The sequence below is a fragment of the Primulina tabacum genome, chromosome 8 (genome assembly GCF_025594145.1).
Source record: "Primulina tabacum isolate GXHZ01 chromosome 8, ASM2559414v2, whole genome shotgun sequence".
Taxonomy (NCBI): Eukaryota; Viridiplantae; Streptophyta; class Magnoliopsida; order Lamiales; family Gesneriaceae; genus Primulina; species Primulina tabacum.
In genome coordinates, this window is record NC_134557.1 from 9,284,722 (window position 1) to 9,300,371 (window position 15,650).

At 35.5% G+C, this 15,650-nt stretch overlaps 2 protein-coding genes across 3 annotated transcripts; both read left to right on the forward strand.

Annotated features, from left to right (window-relative positions):
• The first annotated feature begins 2,791 nt into the window (after positions 1-2,791).
• Positions 2,792-8,135, forward strand: LOC142553642 (outer envelope protein 80, chloroplastic). 2 transcript variants are annotated; one of them, XM_075664039.1, is made up of 16 exons: positions 2,793-3,573; positions 4,020-4,113; positions 4,238-4,320; positions 4,417-4,511; positions 4,592-4,661; positions 4,981-5,074; positions 5,180-5,264; positions 5,371-5,406; positions 5,621-5,774; positions 5,849-5,989; positions 6,438-6,508; positions 6,592-6,670; positions 6,766-6,881; positions 7,030-7,177; positions 7,507-7,576; positions 7,777-8,135. In XM_075664039.1, exons 1-16 carry the CDS (start codon positions 2,890-2,892, stop codon positions 7,929-7,931), a joined length of 2,175 nt encoding a protein of 724 aa, XP_075520154.1. In that variant the 5' UTR covers positions 2,793-2,889; the 3' UTR covers positions 7,932-8,135. The 2 variants fall into 2 exon arrangements, 1 of the variants encoding a protein (XP_075520154.1); XR_012821980.1 differs by lacking the exon at positions 7,777-8,135 and having other exon boundaries at positions 2,792-3,573; positions 6,759-6,881.
• Positions 8,136-12,771: 4,636 nt separating this feature from the next.
• Positions 12,772-13,643, forward strand: LOC142553643 (zinc finger A20 and AN1 domain-containing stress-associated protein 5-like). Its single transcript, XM_075664040.1, has one exon. It carries the CDS (start codon positions 13,039-13,041, stop codon positions 13,465-13,467), a length of 429 nt encoding a protein of 142 aa, XP_075520155.1. The 5' UTR covers positions 12,772-13,038; the 3' UTR covers positions 13,468-13,643.
• The last annotated feature ends 2,007 nt before the right edge of the window (positions 13,644-15,650 follow it).

Consider the following 15,650-nt stretch of genomic DNA (forward strand, 5'->3'; position numbering starts at 1 on the left):
ATAGCTCTTGTTCTGTCCAACAAGGTTTTATTCGTCCGCTCCGCCACTCCATTCTGTTGAGGTGTGTAAACTATCGTGAATTGTATTTTGATTCCCTCATGTTGACAAAATGCATCAAACTTGTCGCTGGTATATTATCCTCCATTGTTAGTCCTCAAACACTTGATTTTCTTTTCTGAATCAAGTTCAACCCGCGCTTTGAAATCTGGAAAACATCTCATTTCTTCTTGATTGGATACACCCAACATCTCCTAGAGAAATCATCAATGAATGAGACAAAGTATCTCACTCCTCCTAGGGATACAACTGGTGTTTGCCAAACATCCGAATGAATCAGTAATAATATACTTTTGCTCCTGGCAGTAGAAGTGACAAACTTTAATCTGTGTTGTTTACTGGTAACACAGTGCTCACAAAAGGGTAGTGACACTTTTATAAGTCCCGACAGGCAGCTTCCGTTCTGAGAGAATTTTCAACCCTCGTTCTGACATAAGTCCGAGCTTTCTATGCCATAACACTGTTAATTCTTCTCCTGAACCAATTGATGCAACAGCTAGTTCTGTATCTTTGTGTGTTTATCCCAAAAATACATATAGATTTGCAGCAACTTTTTCCGCATTCGTGACCACAAGCGCACCCTTTACAATTTTCATGATCCCGTTCTCGAAACGTGTTTTGCACCCGATGTCATCCAATTGCCCCAAGGACAAAAGATTCATCGTCAGTCCTTTCACATGTCGTACCTCATGTATGATGCGAATGGTGCAATCAAACATTTTAATTTTGATAGTACCGGCCCCAACGATTTCCAAGGCATGATTATTTCCCATGAATACAGATTTCCAAGGCATGATCATTTTCCATGAATACAGATCCGTAATTTTCACCGGTCTATAGTTCATCTCATTCCACTTTCAATATTATTAATTAATTTATTTTTAAAAAGTATTGATTTTGAAATGTTAATAGACAAAATGTATTAATATATGCAATTAAAATTATAATTTTCATTAAAGGATAAGGATACAAATATTTTATTATTTTAATTAATTCAAGACATTTAAATTTACAATGACGCATACAATAATTATGAAGTATACAAATATTTATAATTCTTTTTGTAATTCAGTAAAATAAATAAATAAATATATAAAAAATAATTATTCGAAAAGAAAAAAACTTATCTTAAAATTTGCTATAATATATTTTTGAAGGAAATAATATTAATAACATTATTATTTTATAATAATTCTTACGACACTTAATAAATATTAGAAATTAATAGTTTAATTAAACTGTTTGTCGACATATTTATGAAAATTATTCAAGATAGAAAAAAATTAAATTTACCTAAATTAGTTTGAGTAACTCTCTTGTGAGACGGTCTCACATATTTATATGTATGAGATGAGCTAAGTCAGTCTATATCTTGCTAACATCATCATATCCTTTGCATCTGATTTTCTTAAACTGGAGGTCATGATGAACAAGAACACTTGATATCTCTTTTTTCAGATTTAATGAGCTAGTGTCACTAGCACTTTTGATGACAAAAAATCTTTAAATCAAAATCCTACAATTATTTGCAATTCTTAATATAATGATCATTTGTTCTCGTTTAGATATATCTCGTGCTTCATCGATAAGAATAAAAAAACATTTATCTCCAACTTTTTCACGAACCATCTCTCGTATTCTATTGGCTATAATATATATATATATATATAATTTTTGGAGCGGTATATTATACATTTTTTGGAACATTCTCCAGTAACTTATTCAATTTTTGTACTCATTTTTTAAAAAAGCCTTCACCAATCAAAGAAATTCTCACAATTAGATGAAAATAAAGATTCATCATTACCTCTAAAGGCACAATCTTGAAGTGCTAGTGAGGTTTCCAAACACAAATGATTTTTCTCATTTTCTTCTTTAGATTGAGCATTCATCATGTTATCAATATGTTGTGGAGGTTTCATCAAATTTTCAGTCTTTCTCTCACAAATTACGAGGTGAAGAATCTGCATAACTAATATGGACAAGAAATGCACACGTTTTTCCTTTGGTTTACCCTTTTCTAATCGTAAAATCCTCCATTTACCTATGCTGAGATACTAGATGAGTTAACATCGTTCAAAGAAAGAAAAAATTAAAACTATACGCCTTATTTGTTAAAGACGAATACTCCAATCTGGTTGATAAAGATCATATTTAGATATGAACATTTTATCTCATCTCGTACATTAACACGATATTCACGTAACTGTTTTATTATTCCAGAATCACATTCAATACCGTCCGCAAAACCGTATGAAATTTTATGTTATTAGTTTATCCGAAGCGTTCAAATATAACTCTAATACTACTGTTTTTTGTTCATGTCCAATTATTTATCTACAGAGATTAAGAACCTCTAGCACCTGGCACCTGAGACTACTCAACTTTGGCGATGATGCCCTGTCAAAATCCCCCCCACCCCCCCCCCCCCCCACCAAATCGAAAAAAAAACACTATAGAAAATGAGTGAGTTATAGTAAGCTTTTGATCTGCCATTATCCGCTGCCATCGAAGGATCAAGACTTGGGTATGTGCATGCTTGCCGGAGAAAACGCGGACGACATGCAGAGGAAGGAACGCCGAAGGGTTAAAAACGATTCAATTCGAGTTTGAAGATTAAAAAGAGGAAAAATGGTTAGAACTTTATTAAGTTGATCGAAAAGTCAATTACCAGGTTGACAAATTTTTTTTTGTTAAAACTTGTATGTTTTTACCAAAAGTAAAATGTTCTTTTGAATTTGAGGCCTATTTACTGAGACTGAGTCACCGGTCATTTACGCGCGGCTACTCCCAAAATAGAACCCACCATAAACCCTAGAAGCTCAGGCGGCAATGTCCCAAAACGGTGACGTTCGCTTCGTCGCCTCCTCCATCAAGCTTCCTCCGTTTTCTCTCCCTCCCAGCTCTCGGCACTACTGCCATCCCAGCTCCGTCTTCTCTTCTATGGAAGTCGCTCCACGTACCACTTTTCCATTTAACATCAACTTCAAATTCAATCTGCACCCCAGTAATTTCATTTCCAAATTTCTCAAAAACCAGAGATTTTTCCATAACGATGACAATACCAAGGAACCCACCGGCAAATACAATCCATTTGCTACCGTCTTCCGAACACTCCCTCTCTTTTGCTCCGCGTCCTTTGCTGTAACCGATACTGACCCTTTACCCTCGTCAAGTCGGTCAAAAAGTGGCTTTGAATCCGGCGCGGTTGCTGAGTATAAAGGTGATGATGCAGGGGCGGTGACTCAGTCGAAGAATGTAAGCAGCAGTCGTGTTGTTGAAGAAGAGAGAGTTCTTATTAGCGAAGTGCTCGTGAAGAGCAAGGATGGGGAGGAGCTGGAAAGGAAGGACTTGGAAGCTGAAGCCCTGAATGCACTCAAAGCTTCGCGTGCGAATTCTGCGCTGACTGTACGCGAGGTTCAAGAGGATGTACACAGAATTATTGGCACGGGATACTTCATGTCCTGTATGCCGGTTGCTGTGGATACTCGTGATGGTATCCGTTTGGTTTTTCAGGTACCATTTCCTTTCATATGCATTCTATCTGATGTGATCATGTTTAGCTTTAGTACCGAAATGTAGATTCTGTGCTGTCAAGGTTTATTACTGGAGCATTTTGCTGTTCTAGTTTTATCCTTTTGGTATGATTTTGTGTAAGCGTACTTGCTATAAGCACAGTCGCAAATATGCTTCATTGTTATTTTCTCTAAATACTGTGTTATAACTTAGAAAATATCCACAAACTATCTTCAAAACTTTTTATATTCTTTATCCCTGTCAACTGAGTAGCTTGACCTTTAGTTATTTTGATCTCTCTTTGATTACTCGTCTCTGGCAAATTTTTAATCATATATTGTAATATTGACCATCCACGCTATTACGCTAAGACAGTTATCTGGATTATGAAGCTTCCAGTTTCATGGTTGCAATGAGTAATTTGTATCATCATATTTTGATATAAGGTAGAGCCAAACCAAGAGTTTCGAGGATTGGTCTGTGAAGGAGCTAATGTTCTTCCTTCAAAGTTTGTAGAGGATGCGTTTCATGGTGGATATGGTATGTTTCTCTACATTTACTGGTGTTTTATACTTTTTGATCCATGGTTCTGTTTATCTTTTTGCCTTTTCGAGTTTCTGATGTTAAATCTTTCCTCTTCCCGTTGTTGCACCAAGTTATGCAGGAAAAACTGTTAACATCAGACGTCTAGATGAAGTCATAAGCTCTATTAATGGTTGGTACATGGAGCGTGGTCTCTTTGGCATGGTTGGTTCTGTGCATTTAAAATTTTAAAAATTTCTCTTTCCTTGGTTCCTGACCACTGAACTTTTGTGTGTAATATTGATCTGTTGACTCTACCAGGTTTCAGGCGTGGATATTCTTTCTGGAGGTATTATTAAATTACAAGTTTCAGAGGCAGAGGTTAATAATATTGCCATCCGCTTCCTTGATAAGACGTGAGTTACTGTTTTTGGATTCTTTCAAAACTAAGTGCATGCACTTGTATCTCTGTATCATTCTTTGTGGTTTTCTTCAGTGGTGAGCCAACTGTTGGGAAAACAAGGCCTGAAACTATACTCAGGCAACTAACAACAAAAAAGGGGCAGGTATGTCTTGTGAATTTGATATCATGCTAATCAACATGGTCTTGTTTTATTTGTTGCGAAACTTGTTTGCAGTGCTTTTTGCAGTTTTTTTTAGCTAGAGGTTATCTAATTTCTGCTCCTCATGACTCCGTTTTTCTTTGACATGAAAGGATTGGTCACTTGCTTTAAGACAATTGCTTTGTCTTCCTTCTTCTGATACAGATTTTAAGAAAGCCATGAAATTTATGAATACGAAGTTTTTTATTTTTCATGTTGATAGGTGCATAATAGATGCTCTGTCATGTTTACGGAAATTTTTTATTTTCTAAATTTTATGTAGGTTTACAGTATGATTCAAGGGAAAAGAGATGTTGAGACTGTCTTGGCGATGGGTGTTATGGATGACGTCAGTATGATTCCCCAGCCGGCCGGTGGTACATGATCTTTTTCATGCATAATTTTTGTAATAATTGGTGAAGCTGCTTCCAAATGTGAGACATCATCCTGTGATTGTGTGTTATTATTCTGCTTTGTTCCAGACACCGGTAAGGTTGATCTGACCATGAATATTGTTGAGCGTAAAAGCGGTGGTGGGATTTCTGGAGGTGGTGGAATATCAAGTGGGTATGTATGTAGTATATCAGGTTAATAATTTTTAATGGCAATTGTAGTACAAGGCTTGCCTTTTTTTATCATAGCATAATATAATTTTTAATATTGTGATTTGTAGAATAACAAGTGGGCCCCTTGCTGGACTAATTGGGAGGTAATTAAGTGACTTTAATCAGTTAATTTTGCTGTTAATTCTTGTTCAGATGATGTGCAATAATATTCTGTTTTTCTGAAACATGCGCAAGAATGTTCTGATTCATATTGTTAACCAATCATTTTGATTGTTGCTGGTTCTTCTACTAATGCCTTGAGTTGTGCACAAATATTTCTTACTGAATCGAAAAAACTTCCATTTTTTTCCCTTGCAGCATTGCTATTTACCACAAAAACCTTTTTGGAAGAAACCAGAAACTTAATCTGTCTTTAGAGAGGGGGCAGATTGATTCCATATTTAAAATAAACTACACTGATCCTTGGATAGAAGGAGATGATAAGAGGACATCGAGAGCAGTCATGATTCAGGTGCGTAATATCTGCTGACAATTGACATTTTCTATCCTTTTACTTAAGCTAGTTCTTATCCTTTCATTTGTCAGAATTCTAGAACACCAGGTACACTTGTTCATGGAAACCAGCCCAATAACAATGGCCTAACGGTTGGACGCATTACAGCTGGAATTGAGTACGGTAGGCCGTTTAGGCCTAAGTGGAATGGAACAGTTGGACTTGTATTTCAGGTATTTTTAGGTGCTTTTGTTATATGTACAAAAAGTCCTTTGATATCCTAAACTATCTATACAAACTAGTTGTTCTTGTTGATTACATCATTGTCAGCCGATCACAAACTATGATGTGAAATACAAGCTAGTTCTTGTTGATTACATTGGTGACAGACTGACAAATTATGATGTGAAATTCTCCGATGGCACTTTTGTAGCAGTGTCTTCCTTGTCATTATTACGTCGATCAAATGAACTGGTAGTTATGCATTTCATATGATTTACTTGAGAGTTTAGTTCTGTTGACCTTCTAAAAGTCTGCCTTATTATGTTGTGGATGTGGTCTGTGGTTTCTAAACTATTCTCCTTTCTTTAAGAAAATAGTTAAATGCGTATCAGTTTTTGGTGTAAATATAATGTATATTACGAATGCTATTCTTTTAGATTGACTAATTCCTTATTCCAGCGTGCCGGTGCTCATGATGAAAAGGGAAATCCTATTATACGGGATTTCTTTGGCGGTCCCCTCACTGCCAGGTATATGTCTTGGTGTGATAATTGTCGTGCTTTTAAACCAAGATGCATGCTGTTCCTTTTCTTTACTTCTAGTCTTATTACAGTGGCAAAACTCATGATGATATGCTACTTGCTAAAGTTGAGACTGTGTATACCCGCTCCGGTGATCCGACTTCGACAATGGTGAGTTTCCTGTTTTGCGAGTAGACTGCTGATAATTGATTATGTGACTGTTGTTCTATTGAATTTGTGGTTTCATTGAATCTTCGAGTTTGCAGCTTGTGGTCAACATGGACCAGGGCATTCCTGCTTCTCCAGAGTGGCTAGCTTTCAACAGAGTGAATGCTCGTGCTAGGCAAGGTTTTTTCGTTGGGCCTGCATGCTTTCTTGTTTGGTAAGCTGTTATTTTCTCCAGCTGATTTTCTCAAAGGACATATGAATACATAATTATTTTTGAGATATTGTATTGACTAGTTTTCCCGATTGAAGTACACAATAGCGTGGCATTTCTTTTCTGATTATCATGGTCTATCCTTCCACAGTTTGTCCGGTGGTCATATGGTGGGTAAATTTCCTCCGCACGAAGCTTTTCCAATTGGTGGAACCAATAGTGTCAGAGGCTATGAAGAAGGGGCAGTTGGATCGGGTCGCTCATATGTGGTTGGAAGTGGAGAAATATCGTTTCCTGTGGTAAGATGTGGATCTTTTTTTTAAAGCCGCCTTTAGTTGCTATACTTGTGTGACATTGATCTCTCTCAGTCAGCATTATTTTATGTTTGCCATATCTGGAAATAAATTGAACCAACTTTTATTAATTGTGTTGCCTTTTTAATGGTAGATAGTTCTCCTCTTCATTGTTTATCCTCTTTTCAATAATCTTTGTGCGATCCAATCTTAATATATAATCCTCCCCTCCCCCCCCCCCCCCCCCCCCCCCTCCCCTCCCCTCCCCTCCCCTCCCTGCCATATGGTGAAATTCGTTTGGCTACTATGCCTGATTCCTGATACCTTTTCTGCAGATGGGGCAAGTATCAGGAGCTATTTTTGCCGACTATGGAACTGATCTGGGATCTGGTTCAACTGTTCCAGGTTCCGCCATGGTCCCAACTACTTATTTGATTGTTTTGCCAAGTCTTGGGTGGATATAAATGGAACAGAAAACGACCTTTAACCTTTTTTTTTCTGTATTCGTTCTAAGACCTTGCCACGACATATATAACTGTAATGTACTCATAATTTGTTTTTCTGTGCAACCGTGTTAGTTGACATGCATGTCTTCCTGTCATCAGGGGACCCTGCTGGAGCAAGAAATAAGGCCGGAAGTGGATATGGTTACGGAGTCGGTATACGTGTAGACTCTCCTTTGGGACCCCTAAGACTTGAATATGCCTTCAATGATCAAAGAAATGGTAGATTTCATTTTGGAATAGGCTTCCGCAACTAAGAACTCCTCATTTCCTCCTTTCTTCTTTCTTTAATTCCCCCTTTTTTGGTTTATATTATTTTTACTGTTGCCATGTTTTCCATTTTTTATTCCTGTGAAGGCTCTGTGACTATTAGTATTAAATTATAATATTTTTCTTGGTTATGTTGCTTAGCCACTACACCTTTCTTTTACCATTCAGTCGAAACTCGTTATCCTTGTTTGAATGTAACAAGAGTGCTTCACGCGCTCAGAGACGGGACCCCGAGCACCTATTGTTTTGCCTTTGATGATTTTTTAGAAAAGTAGAAAATGACCTATCAAGATCGATCAGATGGTAACTTTTTCGGGTTTGCCTTTGAACTCAACTAGTTTTTGAGTTTCTTGGATTCCATTGGCAGGATTTGATTATCAATGGAGATCGAGTCAAGAAACATTGTATTGATAAAAGGAAAATGCATTTATTTAGTTTTTTATTGATAATTTATAGTACAATCAAGTGTTTTATTGTTACATGAAATGATCGTGCGAAGTTTCTTTTATTGGTTGAAAAATTTATGTTTTGAAAATGATCGTTCTAAATAACACAACTGGAATCTTCTATATTCGTTAAAATCATATAATATCTGATAATCTTTAATTTGGGTATACTTTAATAATTTATATGATTTATTTAAGAAATCGACGAATTTCAAATATCGTCAAAAATATAAAATTTATATCTCATATTTAAAACATTGTCTATAAGATTTTAGAATTAAAGTCAGTTCATCAATCAAATAAAAAATAGAAACATTATTCTCTGCCTGTTTCTTAGTTGTCGTCTCTTAGGCCATCTCCAATCCATAACCTCTATTTTTCATCCTCTATACTTCCAAAATAGAGATCCATGATCTCTATTTTCAAACACCTTCTCCAACCCATATCTTCTAAATATTACCAAATACTCTATTTCTTTAATTTATTTCATTTTCAACTCATATCCTCTAAATATTACCAAATAATTTTTTTTAATTTATTTCATTTTCGAACACATACACACATATAATTAATTAATTTCATAATATATTATTTAACTAAACTTAATTAATTCGCTAAACATGGCACAACTACATGTAATTCGCTTATTAATTTTCAAAAGGACTATATGGCAATTTTTAAAATATCTATTTTGTAATTATTTTTCACCCCTTTTCAATCCTATATATGAACAGTGATACTCCATAAATAGAGGATCACTGTTGCATACTCTAAAATGGAGGAAACAAATAGAGTACGGTTGGAGAAGATTTCATCCTCCATACTGAAGTATTCCTCCATTAGTGGAGGACGGTTGGAGATGCCCTTAGTGTCGTGTGAGTTGGTGAGGAATTCTAACTCAAAATTTTATTTATTTATTTTTATTATTTTACATTATATAATAATATATTTAACATTTTCAATATCGATCTCCATTCGAATCATTAATCGATCAAATTTGTCAAAATCAAAACATAAAACTTATATATCTTTGAGTTTTCTTAAGCATCTCCAAAGTTCAACTCATTTGGATTTCGTATGATTAAGATATGTCACATTTCATCATTTTGACATCGTTAATTATTTAGTAATATCGCATTTCTAAATCAACAAATTTTTATATTTACTTCGGGCATTATATATAATCATAGTAAAAGTATTTTAATTTAAACACATGATAATAAATTTTTTTACCTGAATATGATAAGTATGTTTCATGTCTTTAAATATTTAAATTTAGTAGTCCAATTATCCAAATGATCAATTAGAAAAAAATAATTGTTTAAAAAATTCAAATATTTCACAAAATAAATATTACACATTTAAATTTCTTAAATTTATATTACGATAAAAGGTTTTCAAACATAAAAAAGTAATTTAATTATTTCGAGGCTAACGTCTCGTTTTTTTATTATGATTATTTACATTGGTCAAATCTTGAAACAAAACATCAACGTCTAGGACAAGTGGCAGGAAGACAAGCATGCAATCTGGCAGCAGTTAGGCTTGTTCTTATCCAGACATGGCAGTTGGGCTTGACAGGTGGCGGTTCCAGGAGCAGTTACTCGAGTTTATCTGATATTGTTGCCTTGTATTTCGTTTATATAAGCCTTGAGTTGCACAAGGCTTCGGGACACACGAGTGTTAAGCCTTTTTGTGTGCAAGCCATTGGCAGATTGTTTCCTTGTATTGTGAACTATTGTGTTAGTGCAAGGTTGGGCTGCCATTATTGTCATACTTGCTTGCTTGGCTTAAGTTAGTTATATTCAGAAAATATAATCAAAAACGAGTGTGATCGAAACTGAAAGGGTGATAGACTTGAGTGTGCAAATCTACCTGCACAAGAGTTGGAAAAGTTAGCAATAATCCGCTGCGTTGCTTAACCCCTGTGACAAAAATTAAATAAAAATGAAAGTTTGTTTTTGTTTATCTTAGTTTACAAATTTCAATTAAAATACTTTTATCAATAACAACATTATAATTATCAATAATGCATGGTAGCATTATTTATTTATTTTTGTCAGATTTTGGGTCAATCAAGTTGACTCAAACTCGATAAATTTTTCGAGTCGAATTTCAGGTCCTAACATGAACTGAGCCGAACCTGAAAAACCCTAACCTTAGCCTGAAACTTTTCGGGACGACTCGAGTCGTGTTGGTTGGTTGGATTCATTTTCACACTCCTAGTTACAAATAGACAAGATAATAACAATTTAATTCTCTTTCATTTCATTTTCATTTTCTGTAAGGCCCGAGAATTTTATCCTATTAATCTGAAATGATTTGGGAATAATTGATATGATTATAGACGGAAAGGATCAGGACCGGGAAAGACGAGATAATGCATGAAAATGTGCATGGGCAGAGGACCTCGCGCATATGCGCGAGACTGTACAAGCGAAGTCCAGAGGACCTCGCGCATATGCGCGGAGATGAGTCGCGCATATGCGCGAGCTGCCGAGAAATGATGTGCGATGACCAGTAGGTCTCGCGCATATGCGCCGAAAGACGTCGCGCATATGCGCGAGACGTGTTACTCGAGGGAGCAGACCACTTGCCTTGCTGCATGCGTGGTATATATATATATATAAAGAGAAACGAAGGGAGAAACGAAGAAAGAGTAGCTCCGAAAATCCTTACGCCTTTTGTGAGAAATCCGCACGTCTGATTTTGAATCCGAGTACGGTATCGTGTTACTAGCGACGACAGCTACAACTGGACGTAAGTTTTGTTACGTTTAGACATGATTTGAATTTATGATATTGTCAGAATTGAATATGAATCAGATATGATGTTCCTGCTACAGTAGGCATTGTATAATTGAAGTCAGATTAAAGAATAGACTGGTTATACAATTATTATGAATTTCAGAGTTGATTTAGTTGAGATTCTATATCAGAGTTGTGTTATTATTCAGATTATGAGTTGTACTGATACTGGTATTATATCTGTGATGTTGAGATAGACGATGATTATCGTGACTGTATTGTTATGCCGTCAAAATATCAGTAGATTGATATTGATCAGATTCAGTATTGATTGAGATTGATCAGATTCAGTAATGATTTCGATTGTATCGTGATATCATTGATATGAATTAAATTGTACCTTGTTCAGATATGGATCAGATTATATACCGATTTGAGTATTGATCAGAACAGGTCTTGAATTGAGTTATATACTGATATGGTATTTATATGATTGTCATTGCCAGACTGGGTATGGACAGATTGACATACAAGACTTCGTCTTCATTAGATCGTGAAGATAAAGGTATAAATAAATGTTGATTCGGGATTGCACAACTCGAGTTAGGTTTGACTTGAGTTTCCCAAAATCACATACTTTATTTTATTGCATTGATATTTGCAGATTATCAGATTGATATGTTTAGTCTATTGAATTATAGCAGAGTCAGAGTTTGAGTCTAGGGCAGATCAGCCTAGCTAGGGCAGAACCGCCGAGTCTTTGTCAGAACCGCGTAGACTCTAGACTTACGGTCTATCGATGAGCTTAGATGTAGATCGACGTCTATTGTAGACATTCGATACAGCATACCAAAGTCTAAATTAGATCGGGATCCCTAGATTAGAAATAAGTTGAGATAAGATAATAAGTCATTGACTTAAATACAGATTCGTATTGGTGCATGTAGTCAGATTGGATACATGTTTTAATGTTTGTTTATATGATTGCATTGAGACATTGTTTATACTGGGATATTTATATCTCACCGGAGTTATCCGGCAGTTGTCTTGTCTGTATGTGTGCATGGTAACAGGTGGGACAGGTTCAGGGTCACAGAGGTGAAGAAAGATCGAGTTAGAGTGGAGACTACGGACTTGGACTAGAGTAGGGTTTAAACACTTGTTATATAGTTGTTAAACCTTAGTTGAGACTGATTGTATATAGTGCAAGATTTGTACTTTTAATACCGACGTGTATATTAAGATGTATGACATTACGTTCCGCATTTTAGGAAAAAAAATTAGACCCTATTTATTATAATTAATTAATTAGTCCCAATGAATGATTGATAAGATGATTAGCGTCCAGGATCTCCACATTTTCAGTTTCATCTGTTCTGTAAATTATTTATAAAAGCTGTTAGAATCCGTAAAAAGAGAACAAAGTCTTAATAATCAAGAAAAGAGGAACAAAGGTTCGAAGAAATAACAATCTCCACTAGAAAATACTTTTAAATATTATAAAAATGAATTGCTTAAAACCGAAAAGACCAAATAGTCCTTACTACATAAAATAAGGTGGTAAAAAAAATATGAGATAGTGACGTGAAAAATGGTGTCTGCCTCGGTTTCTATTTCAATCCACATAAAAAGACAAAGTCATCCTTCACCCATGCGGGAACACGTCACTGTCTACGAATACAGAAACAAATAAAGCAAGTCCCGAGGGCGTCACAGTCATTTCACTCGACCTTAATGCCTCATGCCCCACACGCGTTTCCATTTATACCCACGATATTCCATTAATTTAATATTCGCCCCTTATTTAATTCAAAATCATATTTAATACCCCCCGATTCCTCTTCTCCATTTCATCTCACCTCCTCCTTTCGTTTCTGTCGTTCGATCTAATCAGCTCCGAAATGGCGCAGAAGAGGGAAAAAGAAGAGACCGAGCTCAAGGTTCCGGAAAGCTTGCCGATGTGCACCCCGCCGCAGCCGATCTCCACGACGACGTCGCATGTTCCAGCCTCCAGGACAACGGAAGGCTCAGATCCGAAGACTCCGAGCGCGTGTGACTCGAGAGCCAGCTCGGGGTTGAGGCCGGAGAGCCCAGATCCGATGGAGAAGCGTGTGTTGAAGAGACCAAGGGAGGTGAACCGGTGCTCTGGGTCGGGTTGCAGGAAGCGGATCGGGTTGATGGGTTTCCGGTGCAGGTGTGGGGAAATGTTCTGTTCTGAGCACAGATACTCAGATCGGCACGATTGCAGCTACGATTACAAAGCGGCCGGCCGCGAGGCGATTGCGAGGGAAAATCCCGTCATCAGAGCTGCCAAGATCCTCAAAGTTTGAATCGAACGGTCCGAAATTCTAGGTTTTGGTTTGGTGATGATCTGGATTTCCGTTGGAGCTGATTAATTATTAGCAGAATTACTCCCTGTAATTGTTGCCACGTCGCGAATTCTATGAATTATAGGGGGGTCGTTTGTGATTTAGAATTAAATTATTTATCTATATTATATTTTTAATTTTGAGCTCTGAGCAAGGTTTTGACTCGATGAGGAGGTCGCATAAGTTCTTATGTGAATGGTTTTTTTTTTTTGACGAAACTAAAATATTTAATTTTTTAATTATTTTACTGAAATATTTTCAAATTATTTCATATACATAAAAAAAATATAAAAAATATTTCTATTTTAAATGAACATTTTTTTTAAATTGAAAAAAAATTAATTGTTTAATATTGTTGGATAGAATTAAAAATAATAATAATAATATATGTAACGCATGTATATTTTTTATTAGTTAATATTTTATTGTTGTTGGTAGTTGATGAGTTTGTATATTGTACATGAGTCATAGGGATGATAATGGGTTTAAGTTGTGGACGGGTTTGGCCAAATTCAGGTCCATCCTGCTTTCTTTTAGACTAGTCTGTTTTTCGATTCCGATGAATCTAATCTAGATTGAACTTTTCAAAAATATATAATTTTATATTTATTCAAAAAATTAAAAATTAACAAATCATTAAATTTATAGATACAATTTTATATTAAATATATAATAATAAAATAAAATAATTTCAATCTGTAAATTTTATAAATTGAAGTTGTAGATAAGTTATTAATTATTTAATAGAAATAATATAATCATATCATTAATAATATATATATATATATATATATATAATATATTATATTTTGACATGTGAGTTTGACCAAATTGAGACCCACCTCGGACCAGTTTTTAGACCCATTAGACTGGGTTCACACCCGTTCTACAAGGTTGGCTTTACTCCATTCTTGTCCATGGATGTTGCCTTTACCCAATTTCAAACAATGCATGAATTTGGTTTGGGGCCAATGCTTTTATTAGAATATCAGCAGGCTTGTGCTATGTTGATATATTCTCGAGCTTTATTTCTTCTTTTGAGATGATATTTATAACAAAGTGCAACTTCAAATCTATATGTTTTGATCTCTCATGATACACTTAATGTTTTGCCAAGTGTACAATATTTTGATTATCACAATAAACTTTCACATGTTCTTGTCTTAATATCAATTCATGGATGATCATCCCTTTAAACCATATGGCTTTCCTTGATTGCCTTCTGAGACTGCCATAAACTCTGCTTCAGTTATGGACTGCACGACTATCGATTGTAAGATGGCTTTCCAACTTACCGTGATTCAAAATACTATGCATACATAGCTCGTTAATGACTTCCTTATATCCAAATTTCAAACAAATCGTATCACATGTTGTTCGCAATTCGTTTGAGTGTTTTTTTGTAACTTCTTGGATTGAAGGGCCGAATGTACTTTCTCAGTCACATTAATGGGCTTGGACTCTCAGGAAATGGTACGTGGACTCGATCTTGTCAAAATTTTCATGAGCTTGACTTTTTTGATATGTTCTTGAACTTGGTCTTTTTTGGAATGAAACCCGACCGTTAACGAGCTAAGTTTTTCGGATATGAGCTTGGATCCGCGGCTATCATATTTGATATTTGAAGACTGTCACATTCATCCTAGGCCGCACTAACAGGCAATAGCCAAAAAGTGTTGGTCCCAACTTTCCAACCAGTTGAGCGAGACATCAAATAATGAAATTTTCCCTTCTCTTTCCTAGTTTTATGGCTTTTTCACTTTCATTATCAAATTTAATTGAACAGCAAACCATTCCAATGTACTTTCATTTATAAATATACTTCAGGTAAACCCGGCGATTTTATGGAGTAAAGCTTCCAGGAATTCTAAATTTATACCAAATTTAGAATATCGTTTGAAAGAAGAAAAAAAATTTGAGTACTGACGTAACTGGAAACCGATTAACCTGGACATACTAAGCTGTTATTTACCTAAATTGCTCTTTCATTGAAGAGTAGATCTCTTGTGAGACGATCTCACGTATCTTTATTTGTGAGAAGAGTCAACTTTACCAATATTCACAATAAAAAGTAATACTCTTAGCATAAAAGTAACATTTTTTCATGGATGACCAAAATAAGAGATACGTCTCACAAATACGAC